The 21,709-nt window shown below is 34.5% G+C and overlaps 1 protein-coding gene across 6 annotated transcripts in view; it reads left to right on the top strand.

Annotated features, from left to right (window-relative positions):
* Positions 1-21,709, top strand: part of Robo1 (roundabout guidance receptor 1) — a 1,008,387-nt gene that overhangs the window by 125,037 nt on the left and 861,641 nt on the right. For all 6 annotated transcript variants that reach the window (XM_075953430.1, XM_075953344.1, XM_075953840.1 and 3 more), the window contains exon 2: positions 4,394-4,531. In XM_075953430.1, coding sequence (XP_075809545.1) covers positions 4,444-4,531 — 88 coding nt within the window. In that variant the 5' untranslated portion in view covers positions 4,394-4,443. The remainder of the gene's footprint in view (positions 1-4,393; positions 4,532-21,709) is intronic.

Here is a 21,709-nt window from a genome sequence, read left to right on the forward strand (position 1 = left end):
CTCTTTTAGGGTTCTATTTTCTCTTTAGTTTCTCTGGGGTTGTAGCCTATAGGCTGTCATTCCCTTGATTTGAATTTAAAATCCACTTAAGATTGAGTACATTTTATATTTGTCCTTTTGGGTCCGGGTTGCCTCACTTAAAATGATTTTTCTAGATGTATACATTTGCCTATAAATTTCAAGATGTCATTATTTTTGTCATTGTGTAGTACTTGATTGTAAAAATGTATCACATTTTCCTTATCTATTCTTCAGTTGAGGGGCATCTAGGTTGTTTGCAGGTTCTGGTTATTGCTGCTATGAACATAGTTGAGCACATGTCCTTGTGGTATGATTCAGAGTCTTTTGGGTATATATCCAATGGTAGTATTGCTGGATCTTGAGGTATATTGTTTCCTTATTTTCTGAGAAATCACCATACTGATTTCCAAAGAGTTGTACAAGTTTGTACTCCCACCCAGCAATGATGGAGCATTCCCCTTACCCCACATCCAATCCAGCACAAAGTTGTCATCAGTGTTTTGAATTTGGCCATTCTGACAAGTATATGATAGAATCTCAGAGTTGTTTTGCTTTGCATTTCTCTGATGGCTAAGAATGTTGAAAATTTTCTTAAGTGTCTTTCAGCCATTTTATGTAGGAAAAGGGAGGCCCCTTGTTGGTTCCTGACTGCCCAGCTAGTTTAGACTTGAAATAATCACACAGATACTGTATTAAATAAATTACTGGTTGGCTCATTAGCTCTAGCTTCTTATTGGCTTACATATTAATTTAACCCTATTCTATTAATCTGTATATCAGCTTGTGGTCATGGCTTACCCAGTAAAGTTCCCAGTATCTGTCTCCAGTAGCTCCATGGCATCTCTCTGACTCTGACTTCTTCTTTTCAGCATTCAGTCATGTCCTCCCTGCCTCGTTTTGCTCTGCACCACCCTGCTCTGCAATAGGCTGAAAGCAGTTCCTTGATTAACCAATGATATTCACAGCATACAGAGGGAAATCCCACATCAATTTTAGATTATTCTGTTGAGAGTTCTCTGTTTAGGTCTGTACTCCATTTTTTTTAATTAAATTATGTTCTTTTGATGACCAACTTCTTGAGTTCTTCGTATACTTTGGAGATCAACCTTCTGTCTGATGTGGGGTTGGTGAAGATCTCTTCCCACTATGTAGGCTGCCATTTTGTCTTGTTGACTGTTTCTTTTGCTTTACAGAAGATTTTCAGTTTTAGGGGGTTTATTTATTGTTGCTTTCAGTGTCTGTGCTACTGGGGTTATATACATTCAAGTGTACTTCCCACTTTTTGAAAAACCTAGGATAGCCAAAACAATCCTATACAATAAAGTAACTTCAGGATGCATGCCAATCACTGACTTCAAACTCTACTACAAAGCTACTGTACTGAAAACCACCTGGACTGGCATAAAAACAGACAGGAGGACCAATGGAAACAAATCAAAACCGAGACATTAATTCAAACCTATGAACACCTGATTTTTGACAAAGAAGCAAAAAATATAAAATGGAAAAAAGAAAGAATATTCAACAAATGGTGCTGGCATAACTGGATATCAACACACAGAATAATGAAAATAGATCCATATCTATCATCATGCCCAAAACTCATGTCCAAATGGATCAAAGACCTCAACATAAAACAAACCACACTGAATTCCATTATCATTTAATGAGTAACAACATTATACAAATAATAAAAAATAAACAGCATCTAGACCCATGTATACTTTTGTTTACATCACTTATTTGAGACAAAAAATGCTCATATAAATTTAAGAAATCAAAGATTTGCGTTTATTCCAAAACAGGGTTTCTGATGTCAATAACCCTTTGTAGTAATTGAATATTGAAGAAATGGAAGCAGAAATCTCTAATGCAAGCACAAACCAAGAAGAGGGAAAATGTGGTACTAAAGACTATTTCAAATAGAAATGCCCAGGATGAACTTACCCGACACTATTTCCAAAGAAAAGCAATCATTTTTTCCCAAGAAAATGACTGTAAAAGAAAGTGTTGAGTGGAGAACCTAGAAAAAGAGCCCTTGGAACAAACCAACGGCAATGAGTTTCGTCTGTACTGTGCTTATCTCTCGGTGCAACCTATCCCTTGACACTTAGCACATATAATACGTAAAATATAATGTAGGCACAGGATATCACTGATGATTGTCACACCGGGGCAAGACTGTTTTAACGATGCTAGCCTCGAGACACTGAATCCAGAGAGCGCATGTGTAAACTCTGAAGCAGACATTATTTATTTGAGGCAATATTCTAGCTCTGATAAGAAAAGTGGACAGAATTTTTGATCAAAGAATTCATGCCCAAATAATGCAGATAAAGATAAATGATTGGAGCTCTCTGGCAGGAATGGGCCATTTGCTGAGAGAGCTCTGGGTAAATGAACTCTGCAGTTATAAGTACCACAGCAAGGACAATGTGACTCTAGCAGACCAAATGGCCCTAGTCATGTGCAGCTAAACCTGCAGTTAAGTCATTGTCCCTGAAGTTGGCATTTTTAGTGTCACAAAGAAGTAAGGCTAGAATGATTTTAAATAAAGTGCTTTTATTTAGTACTAGACTGATTTATCTATTTTTGACTAAACGTACTGCTAAAAGTAATTATTTCTACTTTCAAAACTGAAAATTCCTATAGACTCATTTTACTTCTATTTCCTTTAAAAAGCATTCCGTATAAATGCTTCTATACTGTGAGTTTCTGTTCCAGCTCTTCACGAAGCTAACTTGTCCTTTCTTGCTCATCTTTTGTCTTGTGAGTCATGAGACAAACTTGTGATTAGCAGTAAACTCTGCGGTCACTCCCCATTACCAGTCTTCATATTTCCTGTTGTATTATTTCAGTTTTCTTCATTTGAAAAATTCTTGACCTTCAGTTATCTCAGTCCTCTTCACCTCACCTCTGTATACTTTTAGGTCATCGTATGTGTACCACAATGTGGTGTGAGGAACAGAGGACACAATCTTGAGTACCATGTGGGTTGCGGGGATCGAACTCAGACTGTCGAGTTTATCGACAACACCTCTACAAGCTGAGCCATCTTGTCAATCCAATTTTCTTCACTTTTTTTGTGCCATTATATTCTGAAAAACTGTTATCTACACAAGGAACAACTCCTCTCATAGTGTACAGAGTATATTGATGTATTGTTAGAAAATGTATGAATGAATGTATGCATACATATATATGCTATTAAGTTTCTCTCTATATAATGAAATTTATATGCAGGAAAAAAGAATCTATATTAAAATGTATGTGATTTGTTTATATTTTCTTATATTCTAGACAGTTGTGCTTATATTCATCATAAGTAAAATATCACTTTTAAGGTATGCTATTAATTCGGCTAAAAAGTAGTAAGACAATTATATACACACCCATAGCTTCAGTCCATAATTTGCTACAACTTTCCTCATGTCTCTAGGCCTAAAGGCTCTAATCTTCATGATATACATGTATACTCCTTACATGTCCCTATGTCCTTCACGACCTGTTCAGACTTCCTTGTTTACAGCAGAAACTCCACTCGTTACTTTAATGTGTTTGTTTCTGAATTAGTGTCATTAAAGTGACTTTGTTTGTTAATACACCCTGCAGGAAGGAGGCTTTGAATTCTTCTCATGTATATCCAGTTTCTGTTCGGAATGAGTAGTTTGTGAGTGATTGATAATTGGAAGGAAATCTTAAAGTTTTGTGCATGTAATAGGCATGTTTTACCTAAGGGGAATCAAGATAAAAAACACTTTTTGGCAGCCTGTAAAAGGTAATGGAAATAAAGGAACCAATTGTGACTACTATACCTGAAAAATGAATTAAAACTAACAAATACCACATTTGTTCTAAGTGGTCAGTTGTGGCCCTATATGCACAGGATGCATTCCAGGACCTGGAGGAAATACCTGAGTCGTAGTGCCAAATTCTGTGAAGTCTGTGTTTGCTGTACATGTGTATCGGTGTAGTTTACTTATAAATAAAATGCAGTAATGAACCAACAACTAACATCCCAGAACAACTTTGGTACTTTTATAAAATCATTATTATGGGAATATGATTTTTTTAATCTTCAAATTATTTTATTGCAAATATTCGTCATCCTTCTGATGATATGTCCCAACATTTGAAGCACATTTGTCCTGGCAAACTGAAATTTTCGAGAACAAACACATGAATAAGTGGCACGGGTGAGGGATGAGAATATATCTGGAATATGTTTTCTATAAACTGTATTCATTTGAAAAGTTTTTCATCTCAAAAGTAGACAGTCCTATGTGAATTGCAGATTTTCATATCATACTTTCCGTAGTTTACTTTCTACACGTAATAGAAACAATTTCTGTGCTTTTTCCCATCTCCCTAGATAACATACATCTCTACCGCTGGCTGATGTGATGTAAGCGAGGGACAAAGATGAAATGGAAACATCTTTCTCTTCTGGTCATGCTACCACTCCTCCTTCTGTCCAGAAAGCATCTCCTGCTGGCCCAGCTCATTCCAGGTAAGTGTGTGGCTTGTGTTCCAATGCTATTCTTTTAAACTCATGTTTATTGTGTGTGTCCTAAATAAAATGTCTTCATGTTCTGTGTAACCTGCATGTCTGTATGAATGACTGCTTCAGGGTGTGTGTATGTGATGACCAAGCTCAGGATAGAGTGACAATCAATATGGAGTCCTTCAAGAAAGCCTCCAAGAAACACTTATTGTTGACTCATCATAGGGAGTTATAGTAGCTAAGTGAATTAAGAGCTGGGAGAACAATTATAGAAGAAAAAGATGTGCGATTCATACAAAAAAAATGAGGACAGTAGCTTTTATTGCATGTCAATACCTTAGGAAAGAGACATCAAATGAAAGATTTAGAATGGAAATAGCTTTAAAATTGGGCTGCCATGCTAATTAGCCAGTTGAACAATGTCAGAATGTAAAAATAACATGCTGCTGTGTTGCTTCCATAGTTACCATTGTTGTGGGTGAAGTTAGAACATAATTTCCTTGAAGGCATAATTTTGTTAATGGAACTAAAATAGCTTTCTATAAAATGCTTTAACTGTACTGCTTTGTAGAATTCTAACCAACCTCAGTATTGTAGTAGAGAAATCAGATAGATAGATGATAGATAGATGATAGATAGATAGATAGATAGATAGATAGATAGATAGATATCTTAGCAAAGTATAAGTTTACATTTTTCTTAAAACAATTTGGAAAACAGTAGTTAATTGGGGTCTCTTTTATATAATGCCTTAACTTAGACACGGTATTCATAAAGCTGTGACACATAATGTGTTATTTTAACAAAGTATGAAGTTTCTTTTTGTACTTGTAACACTTAGCAAATATGCATAGCCTACCATGTCTATACACACATACACTAAGGAACTGGAAAAACAATAAGGACCTCAAAGTCTTCCAATATTGGATAAAGATTGACACTGGAGCTACAGAGACTAAATAAACAACCCGATTTGGGTACTTGTTGAAAATATATTCACAGCATTGAAATACATATAAATTTAAAAATATTCGTGCTGAAATGATTTAACAAACTGAAATTACCAAAATTTATAGTTTGGCCTATTTTTAGGTTCTCCATTCTTTCTCCTGAGCTATTGAATATTGATAAACTTATGTGATGAATCAAATATCAAACAATAACAATATGAAGATATCTTTGAACATACAAAAAATATAAAGAGGTTTTCTCATTGTTATAAAATAATTTAGAAAGAAAATTGATATATCAAAAGTTTATAATCTCCTCCTGCTCTTACAAATATATACAGAGATATACACATTAAAATTACCCTTAAAGAATTAAAGCTAATTAATAATTTGTTTATAAACATATTTGCTCATGATTTAGCTAATAGTAAAAGTTTTACTCAAAAATTGAAGCATATATATATATACATTTATATATTTGACACAGTATATTACATATATTGGTATACATAGGACAGAGTTATACTTTATTTTAAGAAAATTTGAATGTTATTTTCAAGTAAGATACTATATGATTTCTGAGAAAACATACAAAATCATTCTTCTTAAGACTTATTAAAAATTCTGTGCTTGCGATAAAACACTTAAAGCTAAAGAGAGTTTAAAATACATAAACATGTTGTCTAATATAATATATATCTTGTGAGAAATGAGATCGTTTGGCTATCAGTTAAAAGATGTGTTAAATTTTGGTTAGATAAGTTAATTTTAAGACAGCTCTTTCTCAAAGAAACAGGTGTACCCATGAATGGAATTCACACAGTGAAAGAGGACTATTTTTTTGTCAAGATCATAGAGTTCAAAAATTATTTCAAAGTAATTTGTCTGTCAAGAGAAATGTTCTCTTATCTTTTCAAAGGGACTCCCGCAGAGCAATAGTCATTTTGATAACTGCCTCTGCCTATGAGCTCTGGGTTCAGGGTATGAAGGTTAGAAAATCTACTGAAAGGGCCGCTCATCTTCTGAGAAATGCCTCCTCATTAACCTCTCAGAAAAGGAAGAACAGACTCTTGCTGTTGTTCTGGTTTTACTATGCTCTTTAGGTCTTGGATCTGGCATGATTAGCGTATTTCAGAGGGAACAAAATGGGAGTGTCTTGAAATATCAAACATTCGTGCATTTGAAAGCAAGCAATCTCTAATTCACTGATTCCTTCCACTTTACCTTAAGAAAATAAGTTTCACCACATAAGAAATATATTTCAAGAGTAACATAAACAAAAAAAGGTTTTAACTGTTAAAATGATGAGAGGGATATTTTTAGGTCTGTATTTGCTGAGCTACCAGCAGATATGCCTAATTGAAGAAGATATACTAGAATTCAATTTAAAAGGACAGTGAAATAAATTTTCCTAATAGAAGTTATTTGAATTTCACACCAATAATATGGTTTCCAGCTTGATTAGATGTAGTTGAATACTATTATAACATTTAAATATGTCTAAAGTTGATAAGTAGGTATTTTATTCATTTTTATTTTGTCTCCCTTAATGTGATATCTTTAAAATTTCCATTTGCTTTTACGATATTATCTGTAAAATTTTTGTCATGAGGGAGGCATAAATGTAAATTGTTTTTAAACCAAAGAACACTCCTATTGGACTGAATTGGTTCTATGGAAAAGAAAATGATAAAGAAGTAAATTCTTGAACCATTTTGGATATTCCATCCATTTTTCTTAGCTTTGACTCATAGCCCTTGAAAACCTATCTCCTCTTCATTATACCACTGATAGATATTAGTTTGTTAATTTATTCCTGTCTATTTTGTATAGAAAATGAGCATAAATCAGCCCAGATAACTATACCACAAGTTTCTTTAATTGTTGAAGTGAAAGATTATAGACTCCCAATCTTTTATATTCTATGTATATTATGACAACACTGTTTACCAATGGTTCAAGCGTACTCCTAGTTAGCTCTTACATCTTTCTATTAATCCATGCATATTTTAAATATCCACCTTTAATTGCAACAGATGTCAAAAGACAATAGAGACAAATGTTAATACATTTTTAAATTACATATTTCACCTTTTGTGTAATTAGATATTAAAGTGTTCAGTTCTAAGTTTGCATGGCAAGGTTTTGAATGAAAAAGCACAGAGCAATGTGCACAAGGTTCTATCTGTGTATGAATACATTAGACAGCCCACTTCAGAGTCAAGCATGATTTATTCCTTTTAACTCTTCATTCTGTGACTGTTCTGTAGTATTGTCCTTCATCAGCAATGAAGGTGCTGACAGGGTTGTTTCCTTTGCCCCGACTCATGTCAACAGCCTTGAGAGTGAGAGTTTCTGAAATAATTTACAGCCTTCCCTCCTTAGCTGTCTGTCCTCCAACACTTCAGCACCTAGGCATTATACCCGGAGGACAGTAATTGCTAGGAGCTAAGTGTTATTGCTGTCTGACTTTTCCCTGTAATTGTAATATTGCAGGAAAGAGGCTTTATATAAAATGCGAAAACTAATAGCTTTTATTTATGCTCCTTTAATCATAGGTCTTTCACTGGAGCATACCTATGTCTAACAGATTTTGAATTGATTTGAAATATTAGATAATGGATTTAAATATTTCTTTATAAAATAAAAATATTAAAAGTAAAAATATGTAATCAAAAGATGGCAGAAAGATTAAGACTTTCTTTTGAACATTTTGAAAATAGTATCATACTTATTAATACACATCAAAAATATTACCCACAAGTTATGATTAACCCTAGTGGCATAAGTAACCATGCTCAATGGCTAATAAATCTATCTGTTTATAGTCTGCAGACCCCTTGTAAGCAGTTTTATTGTTTTACTTTTAACTGCACTACCAATTTAGAATTAATCAAGAATATTTTAAACATACAAAGCTTTTCTATTATAACAATATATTTAGGTTGTAGGTTATAATACTAAATATTCATTTATCTAATAGAGAGATGTCCTGAACATATCTATTTAAGTTTTGGCTTCTAATTCAATTATTTCTGTGACTGCAATGTTTTTCTCCCTGCATTGTTTCTTGGTCTAGATTTTGTTCATAAATTCATGAGAGAAAATAAGATATGAAGAATATGACTTAGAATGCACAGTTTTACATGCATCTGTGAAATTCTATTTGACCATAGAAAATAAGAAAGCCATTGATTTAGTTGAAGTTTGAGTCAATTTTATAAGTATGTTAATGCACTTAAAATGCATACTATCTAAGGATCTTATTTTAATTAATATCAAAAAACTGTCACCAAATGATTAAAACTATGAGTTTTAAATAAATATTTGTTTTTAATTGTTTTTCTTTGAAACTTGGAATATTCCCATTTTTCATCACGAAACATCTTAGCATTATACAGGTACATCTGAATATTCTGAAGGAAGCAATGTCGTGTTGGAGAAGTAGTGTCTCTTTATAATAGTAATAGAGTTGTTTGAAGTCATTAATACGCTTGACAATGGTATTTCTATGATTTCTTTTGTCTGCCTATACTGATATTTCTTAAAGTTTCCTACTTAGTAATAACAGATGAATACCTTTTAATTATACAACATTTTGTAAATAGCAGCACTGCTTACCACACGCTTATTATTATTCAAGATAATTTCTCAATCTGTCTTGTTTGTTTTTCTTTCTTTTTATTGTATAAGCATTTACTGCTTCTTAATTTCAATATATACTTTAGAACTTTGAAATATATCAAAATAACATATTTTATTCAATTTATATTTAACTAAAATTAAATTTAGTGAAGAAACAAAAATCACACTTTGTAATTTACATGAAGAGAATACTCATCTATAGACTTGTTTCTTATAAGAACTGTTGGAAATATTCATCATAGCAAATATAAAGTCTTCTTCTGTTTACAGTCTTTTCCCTGTTTAGATATATGGTATAAATCCAATACTTAATTTTAATTTAGTAACTCAGTAATTAATTAAATAAATGATAACTGAAAGCACAAAAGCTATAAAAACTAAAACAATGATCTGTGGCAGTTATCAAACCATGATAACAAGAAAGATTGTTAGCTATGAAAAGAATCATGGAAAGAGGAGGTATTATTGTACATCCATTAATACATGTTGTCAACGGTCTGCTGGAGTACAGAAAAATTCTGTATAACGTTAAGAAAGATTCACACAGCACATAGACAGCGTGTGAAAAGCAGTGCATAGTTTACACTTAGGAGGTGCCCATTTAAGTCAGGTAATTGGACAGAAATTTTAGTTTTAGGAGAGTTGTTTTGAATTGGGGTGTTGTAAGCGGAGAAGTGAAGGTGGACTCATGCCAAAGCACAGAGTTTTGTATTAAAAAGACAGAACCATGCTCATTTTTAATGATTGGAGAGATATACATTGAAGTACTTCACAGATGTAACAAATAATCTCAACTTTTATATTCTAAAAGCATTTTAACCCCTTGCTGAGAAGCTTACCTTGTGATTCTGCTTAATAAGGAATGTTAAATTTTAAGAAACTTAGTAATATTACACTAATTAAAATAATAAAACAAGGGAAGGGGGTTTTATTCTCTAGTGGTGTAGCCACTGGTAAGTTGTACATCCACAGTGAGTTCCCACCTTGCTTATGAAAGTCACCCTAATTAAACACAGTGGGAGCGTGCGTACATGCACACACTCATGGGCAAGCAACTCATGCATGCACGCAAACACACAAATAATAAATCAAGTGGGAAGAGGATATATAAGTTTTCTTACTTTATTTATTCAGCAATGTTGTATTTAATATTTATAGTTTATAAGAATCTTCCGTACCTTTGGGGAGGCTATATGAATAATATAAGTAAATCTTTGAATCTAAATTGCAGTTGAGTAAAATATTCAAATTTAATTTATAATTTATTTTCTCTTCATAGTAAATTTTCAGTATGATAGGCATGAGGAGAGACTCCCAAAGTTATGCAATTGTGTCCTGGATATCTAAAACCTCATAGAAATTTTTCATTGAGTATCTATTCCTAATTTCAAAAAGATGTTGAAATCATAGGGAAGAGTTTATTTTGATTGAAACAATGGAGATGAAAAAGGAGACAAGTTCTATAAAAGAATGAGATATACTTTCCAAGGAAGCGAGTGATAATGGAAAGTTAGAAAAAAAGAAAAAAGTTAACTATGATCCATAGATGGCATTTTCCAATGATAAAGCAGGCATAGAATGCAACCAGAGAAATCACCATTAATCACTTATCACATGACTACTCAAAAATTTCAAAATGAAAATTCTGAACACAACAGCATATAAACATATGGTATAGAGTCAATATTTGGCTCATGTACTTCGACAAACTCAGTTTCTTCATGATCTCAAAATGCTATTTATACTCACCATACCCATATTTGCATATATTCATTTGCGTGAAAAATTTGCTCTTAACTCTGTATCAACATAAATAGTAGTAGCCTTTGTAATTCATTTTGTTGATAAGAACATTTATAAAGGTTAATTTTACCAAAGCTGTGAACTAAAGGCTGAGGAAATATATGATAGACATTTTTTATGTGGTTCTGTCACTCAAGAATTCTATTATGTACTTGGTAATATACAGAATGAAGCTTTTTAAAGTGTGATTATTGTGTTCCATGACACACTGATGAAAATATGAACAGATACATATTTTGAGCATTACCAAGAACCTATCAATGTTACTAAGGAGTCTATTGTTGCAAGTATCCAGTCTTAAAAGGATACAAAGGAGAACAATCAGTGTTTGTTACTTCCTGGCAACCATCATTCAGGTGAAGATGAGACCTTAATAACTAGCGAAATCGCCAGCTGTACTTCAATCCCAAGTCTCTTTATTAGGCTTGGCTTTCTGGTTTGAAGCTTTATTTAATTGTGTGCGTAGATGGAAGCAAACTAACAGACAGGCAGCTCAAAGACACTCAATGCAAAAACTTTTATTGGCAATCTGCCTTAGAGCACAGGCACCCTCTGTCTGAGGACACAGCCTTTGTGATGAAGCTGGTTTGAAAAACCCCATGTGCCACACAGTCCCCCTAATTAAGCCATCAGAATTCATCGCGGCAAGCGGAGTGCCTCATATGGACTGGTATAAGTAATCTTTGTTTCTCTATTGCTTGGTTAATAGAAAGAGGCGCTATCCTAGATTATGAGTGATAGAGTCTATATGGTACAGCTGTTGTAATTATGCCTGAGGGTCGAGAAAGCTGCTGGTAGAAAAGCTCCGTGTTTGCCTTGGACACTGTCATTACTTCATTCAACTGCTTTTCCTTGGTTTCAAGCGAGTCTTCATTTATTCTGCCTTCTCTTGTTACTTGACTCTATTTTCCATCCACACGCAGGTGCCCTTGTAGTGTAAGCAGGCGTGCTTCTGCCATGACTTTACATGAAACAATTGCTTTGAAAATGGTTCTATTTATTCACTATTTCAGCAAATAAAAATTTTATTTTGTACTATCGAGATATGAAAAATGTACTTATAACATGACTAGAGAAAAAAGAGGAAAACCTGAGTGGCTTCAATATATAAAATCATGTTAGAACTGTCTGTCTCAAATGTTGAGATATTTGAAATATGTAAGCATATATATATTTAAATGTAAGTATGTATAATATGTTACATTATATCAATGAATTTACATAGAGTAGTGCATGCGTGAATACGTGCATTAGATAAAAACTTCAAAATATAAATTTATTTATTATTTATCAATGCTATGTATTGCTAGAAACTTTTCAATGGCAAAATTCATCCTCTTAAAATTAAAATAAGCTGCTTGATGATATGACACTTTCATGGTTATCGATAATAGAGGTTTAAAACTGCCAAGGTAAGGTAGTAGGGTGATGTGCCACTTAAGTTCAGAACATTTTAAAAATGAGTTCTACAGAGGTACGACGCATGTTCTTACTTTGTCTTATTAATATCTTTTCACCTTTACTTAATATAGCATACTTCATTTGTTAGCAATTTTGCATGCAAGTTCAAGCTCCGGTGTAAATTCTGCATAGTGATTGCAATGACTTGGGTTCCTCTACCGCCATTCTGGTTTCTTCTTGTAACTGCTCAGTTTATCTGGTTTCTCTATCTGTCCTGACCCTTATGCCTTTTTTCTTTATCTCCCACAATGTTCCCTCTCTTACATTACTATAATGTAAGAATGCTGATTCATAAGTATCTACTAACTAAAACCAGATCCTTTTTTCCCTTTAATAATGTATGTAACTGATACAATATTCTTCAAATGAACAGAATTATAACCAACTAAAACTGTATTTTCAGGATTCAAAATTACTTCGGGGAGGGGGGCACAAGGCCTCACTTTGTAACCCTGGCTTTCTGAGACTTGATTGTAGATTAGGATGGCTTTGAACGCAGAGATCCACCTTCCTGTGCATCAGAGCTGAGATTAAAAGCATGTGCCACTATATCCAGTCAATAATTACAAATTTCCGAGAAAAATATAACTGTTAATTAAACCATTATGTCATGATGTACTTACTGTCTTAAAAACAGTTTCATACAGTGTTGTAGTCTGACAAATCTCTCCCTGCAAGTTTCTTTCGTTCTTTTGGATCTCAACAAATGTTCTTGAATTTGACTTAAAAAATAATAGTCTTTCCTTTTGATATTTTTAGAGAGTTATAATATTTCTTTATTATAATAGTATCACTTTCCTTAGTTTTTTGACTGCTTTATAAAAATGTATCTGTCTAAGACATGTCCTCCAACAAAAAAAAATGTTCTATTTTGACTGTCAAATCTGTGCCTGCAATTCTGTTTTAGTTTCAAATAACAATACTGTTTACTATCAAAGCTCAGTGTTCACAGTATGGAATTACAGCCATTATTCTGGAATCACAGAAGGCTTTTAGGGAACACTTAAAGCCAATTTATATATTCCCAAGTGCTCATAACTCAACTGATTTGACAGTATAAATATGACCAAGGAATCACCTCACAGTCAATGAAATGGCATCCAAATTGCTGCCAGGTTTACGGCCACCATAAGGTGCTGTCAACTTTAGTAATTTAGGGGTTAAAATAGTTTAAAAGTTTGAGCTATATAGAAGGAAAGTGAACAGACATATCACTAATTTTTCACAGTGCTATTTTATCTGAGAACAACCACTTAAAATATACATATACATTTCCAATTTAAAAGAAAACAATTGTAATAGCAATATCAACATGACTAATTTTTATCCATTTACTGGATCATATCTCTTTTACATCTAGAAAACCGCTCATAAAAACCAAGCCTATATACTCAGAATTATGTTACTGTCATGATCACTAACATTTTCAAGAAGTACATAAGTTGCTGAATGGATATTATAATTCTTCATAGAAGACCAGTAAAACTGTTTTCAGAGAAATTCCTCAGTAGAGAAATTATACCTTCAGATACTAATTGTATTTACTGGTATGTTTACACTGAGCAAGATCAATTTGACACCAAAAACTTTTAGCATACTTTTAAAAAGAAGTATTCCAAACATAATTATATACACAAAACTAAAGCTGCTAACTTTTCATGAATTAGTGAATATAAAAGTTGATAATACTACTAGAAATGAATCATATTCCTTAATCAACTAATTTATTATATTCATTGGATCAGGGATGGGGAGAGGGCTCAGCATTTAAGCTCACTGTTTACTTTGGGAGAGGAATCAAGATTGGTTCCAGGCACTCACAAAGTGGCTCACAACAGTCTGTGCCTAGAGTTCCAAGAAATCCAATACCGTCTTCTTGTCTCTTCTACACTGTGGACACGGGGCTCTCACTGAGACTCCTCTTGGATATTCTTTTGTTGCTCTGTGTCATGGAAATTCTGCAGCTTTGTGTCTACAGGAGAAACCCTGTCATGTTCTCCAGCAGATCATAGATGGGGTGGATGCTGTGGTGAGCCAACTCATATCCCAGGTTTGGGGCCTCGGTAGTTGAAGGGTTGGCCAGCCTGCCAGTGTAAACAGAGACTACACTTTAGTTTCTTAGCCTCTAAGACCTAAATAATCACTCAGAAACCAAATTCCACCAATGACTCTGGTGTATTTCTAGCTAGCTATTACATATTCAATTAACCCATTTCTAATAATTGATATATCACCACAAGGCTGAGGCCTACAGGTAAGGTTTCAACATCTTTCTCCTTTGGCAGGTATATGGCATCTTCATTACTCGTTCTTCTTTATCCCTGAATTCAGCTTAATTTTCAGATCTAGCTCTATTTGCCCTGCTATAGCTAAAGCAGCTTCTTTATTAACCAATGGTATTAAAACATATTTAATGGTAATAAAGCTTGCAGAAAGGAATCTCACATTATGCCAACTATGCCCTGTCCTCACCAGCAGGGTGAGCTCTTCAGCATTTCCCTGGCTAGTTCACCCCTTGAAGTGAGGCGCAAGGGTCAGGGCCACCTCAGGGTCAGCTTTTCACACCCGCGTGTCACTTTTCCCGCACCTCCACCAACTATCAGTGCTAGCTCTAGAGTCTTGCCCAGGCAACGTACAGGGGCCATTCTCCCAAGTGCTATAGCTGATGAGGGGTGTAGAACAGCTCTTCCACTCGTATGATCTCTGGGAGAGCTCTCCCACCTGCCAAAGGAGGCAAGGGGTGGTGGTGGGGAATCTCTCCCCTGTCCACACCATCATATGGAAGATGACGGGCAGGGCCAGATGTCCTACACTCAGCTCATGTTTTCCAGGCAAGCTCACCACACTTCAGTCAATATGGTCAGCTCTACTGTACTTCCCAGGCAAGGTGCAAGTCCTGGTTTTCCAGGTATTGCAGCTGGTAAAGGAGAGGGCCAGTTCCCTCACTTTCTGGAGGCAGCAGGGTTGACGAAGGGGGACATCTTTCCCTCACACCCACAGCTACACTTCAGATGAGGGATATGGTACCATGTATGCCACTTTCTCCCCCTCCCCCCAGGTCTGGCTCGCCCATGTTCCTGCAAACAAGATCATATCAATTGTGTTATCCATGTGAAGTATAGGACCCTCTTTCCAGAAATCCTTCAGCTGGTAAGGGGCAAGACCCATTCTCCCTTGTGTTGCAGCCAGGAAATGGTGAGGACAAGGCTGTACAGCCCTCTCATCTCAGCCTTCTGTGGTATCAGGAGCCATGGACATCAGCACAGACTGCTGCTAGCTCAGAGCCATGAACCCAGACATGAATCCCAGCAACAGCTTAGGCCCAGATGTTCACAGTCATGGGTTCCAATCGAGCTGCCCATGGCAGCCCACTCTTTGCCAACTCTTCAGATATGTCTGTGTTCACAGAACATGAACCATTCTCTCTCTCTCTCTCTCTCTCTCTCTCTCTCTCTCTCTCTCTCTCTCTCTGTGTGTGTGTGTGTGTGTCTCTCTCCCTCTCTCTCTCTCTCTCCCTCCCTCTCTCTCTCTTTCTCCCTCCCCCACACCACACTATATATTTGCTCACCACATCTACCCAGTGCTGTAAGGCACCAGAAAGCACTATTTTCTCCTCAGAACCCAAAGCATTCTTCCCCGGGCCTGTTTGACCATTCAATCTGTCCTGTCACTGAGCAGGACCAAGCTTCCTCCTGTGAGTCCAGGTCAGTACACTCCAGGCCTACATGTGGGTCTCATTTTCCTGCTTATGGTGTTGGGCAGCTCAACTGGGATTTATAATATGACAGAGTTTAGATATGTAGGAAATTACCCAGCCACGCGCATACCACTTCGCATCTACAGAAGCAATGAATGATAGATTTGTTTTCCGTGTTATGTTTTCAGAATTTAGATTTAAACTGTTCTCTAATGTGTGTTCTCATTGTATGTTTAATCTAATATGTCTATAATAGCATCCCACTGCCTTCATTACATTTCCTTAATGGCATGTGGCGTTTACATGCCTATTGTCTATATCAGTACTGTGGAAAGCTGTATGTTCAGATATTGTCCAGACTTTCTTTTTTCTTATGAAAAATGTCTTTATTTTTGCTGAAGAAAATAGCCGATGTTGGAAAGAGAGCAATGGTTTTTCAAAATGTAACAAAAATTTATGTCTAAAGTTTCAGCTTTTAGCTGTGCTGCGGTGGCACACACTATTAATGACAGCACTCAGGAGACAGGCAGACAGATATCTTTGAGTTCCAAGCCAGCCTGGTCTACAGAATGAGTTCAATGACGGCAGGATAGTAAAAGCAGTTACACAGAGAAACCGTGTCTCAAAAAAAGAACCAAAATAATAGCAACAATAATAAAAACAAAAGCATAGCAAAACAACAACAAAAGCTCAGCTTCTCTTGTGTGCACATCAACTCTCATTTTGCTAGAGCAGAGTAATTTGTGACTTTTTGAGGGGGTACTCATACTTTTAATGTTGTTATATTTGTTGCTATTAGAAATTCTTTCTATATTTCTATATAAACTATTTATCATTCATGTGCTTTAATCTTATCATTATAAAGTTTAATATTATCATTTTCAGAGTCAAAGTTTCTATTTTGTTGAAATCAAACATATATTTTTTTCTATTCATAAATCCACTCTTTTGATAGAGTAATAAATAATTAACAAAGACAAAGTCATCTAAGTTTGCTCTAGAAACTTGTATGCATTTGCCCTTTCCTCATGTCTATAGAGTACATTAAATATAAAGAATAAGATCTCCCTTGAAAACTCTTTAGTGTCAATCCTTGATATTCTAAAGAATATCTTTATTGAAATCAGGAGGGAAGAGGAATTGGCATAAGTTGCAAGTTAGGCTGGGCTGTCTAATGAGTGACATACAGATACTTCATCACAAACAATCAACAAGAACAAAAGGAAAAGTATAAAATAAGTGGAAGACCAAATGTAATTTACATTAAAAAGGACCAGTAATGAAATCAGGAGACATATAAGGATAGGATGATGAATTCAAAACTGTACTTGAGTAGATTATTTTCATACTGTCTGTGTTCCATTGTTGCTTTCAGGTTATAGAAATACCTGGAAGTTGATGTTAAATGATCACTTCTTATGGGGTTTGTTTTTAATCAATAAGTTTCAGAATTAAATTCCCTGTTGTGTTTTCTCTTCTTGTCAAACATACTTTATTTTAATAATGATGCAGGACTTTCCTCTTATTCCAGTTTTGTAAATTGTTTTGTATTCATAGCCAACTAGCTATTAAACAGATTGCTTCATATGAAGTAAATAAATTTTAAGATATCAATCAAAGATATTTGCCACCTCACCAGACATTTTTGTGTTTGCTGGGTTTGAAACTAGCTATAAGAAATAGTTGATGGTTAAAAAAGTTCGATAGAGTTTAGTCTTTTGTATAATATCTGTATTTCACCATTTTACCCAAGCTGTCCTGGCACTCATTATAAAGCCCAGCCTAACTTGAAATTCATGATAATTCCCCTGCCTTTCTGATTTCAATGAAGATATTCTTTACAATATCAATAATTTATATTAAAGATTTTTCAGGGGAGATATTATTCTTTATCCTTAATTTATCCTATGTACATGATTGTTTTCATTTTGGCATCATAAAGGAGACAATATTTCTTTATAGTGTTGTTTTGAAGATTAAATTGTTATCTTCATAAATAACATCATGTTATTTTATTCATTTCTTAAGAATTGCATACAATAAATTTGATTATCGTCTTTCCTTTTCTCCAATTCTTCCTGGAATTTCCCCAACCCTGTTTACCCAAATTTGTGTTTATTTGTTTGTATTTAATTCTCTTAAGTAAAACCAAACTAAAGCAAAGCAGAAACAAATGCACACACATAAATAATAATAATAAATAATAATAATAATAATAATACACAGGATCTTATTTGTGTTGACCAACTTCCATAGCAGTAGGACTGGCCTGCAGCATGGTTGATATACCCAATGTCAGGAAACTGATTTTCCATCTCCCAGCAGCTATCCACTAATAGCTTCTTGGCAAATGATGAGACTTGTGATCACATTTCGTTCTCTATGCTAGGAGTGTAACTGGAATGAACTTGTGGGACTTTTTCATGTGCTGTCACTGCCGCTGTGTTCATATGGGCACCCTATTATGCTCAGGAACACCACATTCTTGTTTCATAGCCCATGAAGTAATTCTGCAGGTACTCAGCTGGAAACGTCACCAGTATTAACCAGAGTTCCTAGTTCTGAATGTTCCTAGACATGTTACCAGATTAAAAAGTAGTCATCAACATCGCCCAGCTACAAACCCTGTGAGATACAATAGTGACATGCTGAAGAATATGGCAAAGGGTTTGGAAGTGCTAAAATTGGTATGAGAGAAAACAACCATCATTAGGTTGCTTAAGTACCACTTAGAATTAGAAAGAACCACTCCATGGGATGTCACTTATACCTGACACTGTTGATGAGACCAAAATCCTGAAGTCAAGGATCCCAGGTGGAAATCAATAATTATTATTCTGCTAAAGGAACACAGCAATGAAATAATTCCTAATGGCATATTACTTTTTGCATAGATCAGTTCCTATCACTGACCTCATCATAACTTCTTCTCAAAGTAGATGGTAAGTAGATGCTAAATTACTATAAAGACACACAACTAGATAACACAACAACCAGAGGGTGTGACAGTTTCAGCTGCCAAATGTTGGTGTGGGAAGTCCTTCTGTATATGTGTTACTTTTATTGGTTAATGAATAAAGAAACTACTTTTGACAGGATGGAAGAGATATATAGAGAGAAAAGGCTGAGTCAGAAGAAGAAGGCATGTTATCCTGCCAGATGCTGGATGAAACTTGACCCAGTAAGCCACAGCCACAGGCAATACACAGCTTAATAGAAATGGGTTAACCAAAGGTATAGAAGCTACACAGTATGCTTAAGTGATTGGCCAAGCAGCGATTTAAATAATATAGTTTTCTGAGAGGTTATTTTGAGTCTTGGCAGCCAGGAACAAACAAGTGGCCTCCCCCAACAAAATGTTTGCACACATATTGCTAGGAATTGAACATGAAAATGAGTGTAAGTTACTAGGTATGTATTCTCCAATTAAACTATATCCCAGACAAGAATTTTTGGTAATATACGAATTTCAATACATAAAATTAAGAAAATCACAGCAACTGATAGAACAACAATTGACTTAAGTACATTTTTATGAAGTTATAATTTCCATATTGGAAAACATAGTCAAAACATATTGAAATTTAAATGGGCACTTACAATAGGAAGAAAGCTAAGATTTAAGTTAATGTGTGACGATAAATTAAAATGGCAGACTAAAATTTCTAAACTGATTGTTTCGACAATGACTAAAATAAGAAGAGTTCTGTACAGAAAACTCACTTACACACCAACACATACTTACACACCCACACATAACCATTAACAAATAGTAGGAAGGAAATGCATGATCTGTACATGCTAAAGGGCCTAGTAGAAAACAACATGATTTGTGTCATCAAATCAGATAAAATATTTTAAATATATATATTTATTTATATATAAATATATATAATTATATATAAATATATATAATATATAAAATAAAATATTTTAAATATATATATTCCAAGCAGTTTGTAAAATTATAAAACATCAACTAGAAATGCCTTAAAAATAACACCATTATTTCATTAATGTATCCCATTTCCTGAAAAACCAAGTCATTGAACAATGGAGTCTATTAAGACTTGTAGAATAAACACCTCAAACATAGTAATTTCCTATTTTTCGATTTTCTTTAGTTAATATCTTTGGAATCAGTAGAGATAAGTACCGTAGCTAATTTTCTAGCATGGTCCTTTTCATTCCTCAGTGTCCTTATATAATACACTGATTCACACCAGCTTCATTAACATAAACAGATATGAAGTCATGCAAAGGTGTCCATGTTCATCTTCATTTTAGAGTTATTCAGGAGGATTTGCTATTGTTTTAGTAAATGATCATGCCTTACATTTTGAAGGACCAAATAATATTATGATAACCATTATTCTGGTAATGTAAAGAAATTTCAGATAAGATACTGTAGGGTGTTCTATGAAAATGATGAATACACTGAGATGTAAATGGAAGAGAAATGTAAACTGGAAGAGAAAGTAAATCTCAATGAAGTTAAACTGCTGACAACAAGAAGATTGTGATATTCTTAATCCATTTATAATTGCCCGTTTATGGTATAATTAATGTGATTAAAGGACTATTTTGGAATTTTCCCTAAAGATTTGCATGAACAATCTTTTATGGTGTTTACTGTACATAACCATTGATAACTGATAATTAAGATTAGAATTTGAGTAAACATTACTGAAGCTGTATTTTGACTAGAGGCTATCATAAAGAACTTACCAGATCTTTATTTTCTGACTAAAAATAATAGTTTTATCTCAATGAATTACATTTATAGAGCAATTAATTACTGTCATCATGACTTTATCTCATTTAAGGTCTGGGAAGTGTTTATGAAACCAATTTTTTATTTTTTACTTAACAATAAGTAGAGCCAGGATATGGGATCATAGTAATATTGTTCAACTTGTCTGAGTGATTGGTTCACAAGCAAAAGGACATGAGTTCTCATTGTTAGGAGCCAAGAGTTCACAACTTGCTATTGGATGACCAATTGCTATGTTTTTTTTTTTTTCCTGAGGAAGACCATTTCTCTGACTCTTAGCATTCTTTACTTGCTTATAGTTCTCTGTGAAGGACAGGGCCTCTTGGTCTTTCCCATCTATTTTGGCATGTCTGTTGTCCTTGTTCAGCTCATGCTTAGCCAGTAATGTTGCTGAATCTTTATGGGTGTATTGTCTTACATCACTAGGAGACATAGTCTCACAGTCCTGAAAACTTAGAAGTGACATTCTGTATATTGAGACTGTTACATATAGAGATACATATGTATATACATATGCATGTAACAACAATTAATGAAAAAGAAGCCATGGATTTGGAAGAGAACAAGAGGGGTATATGGGAGGGTTTGGAAACAAGAAAAGGAAATGGAAAATGATGTAAGTATACTATAATATATCAAAAAATAGAGAGCCAGGTGTGGCCACACAAGAATGTAATAACAGTGTTTGGGAATTTGAGACAGGCATCTGGGGAGATTTTGGGCAGAACGACTCATCAAAACAGGAAGCTCCGTAGAAATGACAGAGCCTGTCTCAGAGACTAAAGCTGAGAACAGAGAGCAACAGAGGCAGACGCTTAATTGTCCTCAACTTGTGAACATTCTTACCTCCATGC

The sequence above is a fragment of the Microtus pennsylvanicus genome, chromosome 1 (assembly GCF_037038515.1).
Source record: "Microtus pennsylvanicus isolate mMicPen1 chromosome 1, mMicPen1.hap1, whole genome shotgun sequence".
NCBI lineage: Eukaryota > Metazoa > Chordata > Mammalia > Rodentia > Cricetidae > Microtus > Microtus pennsylvanicus.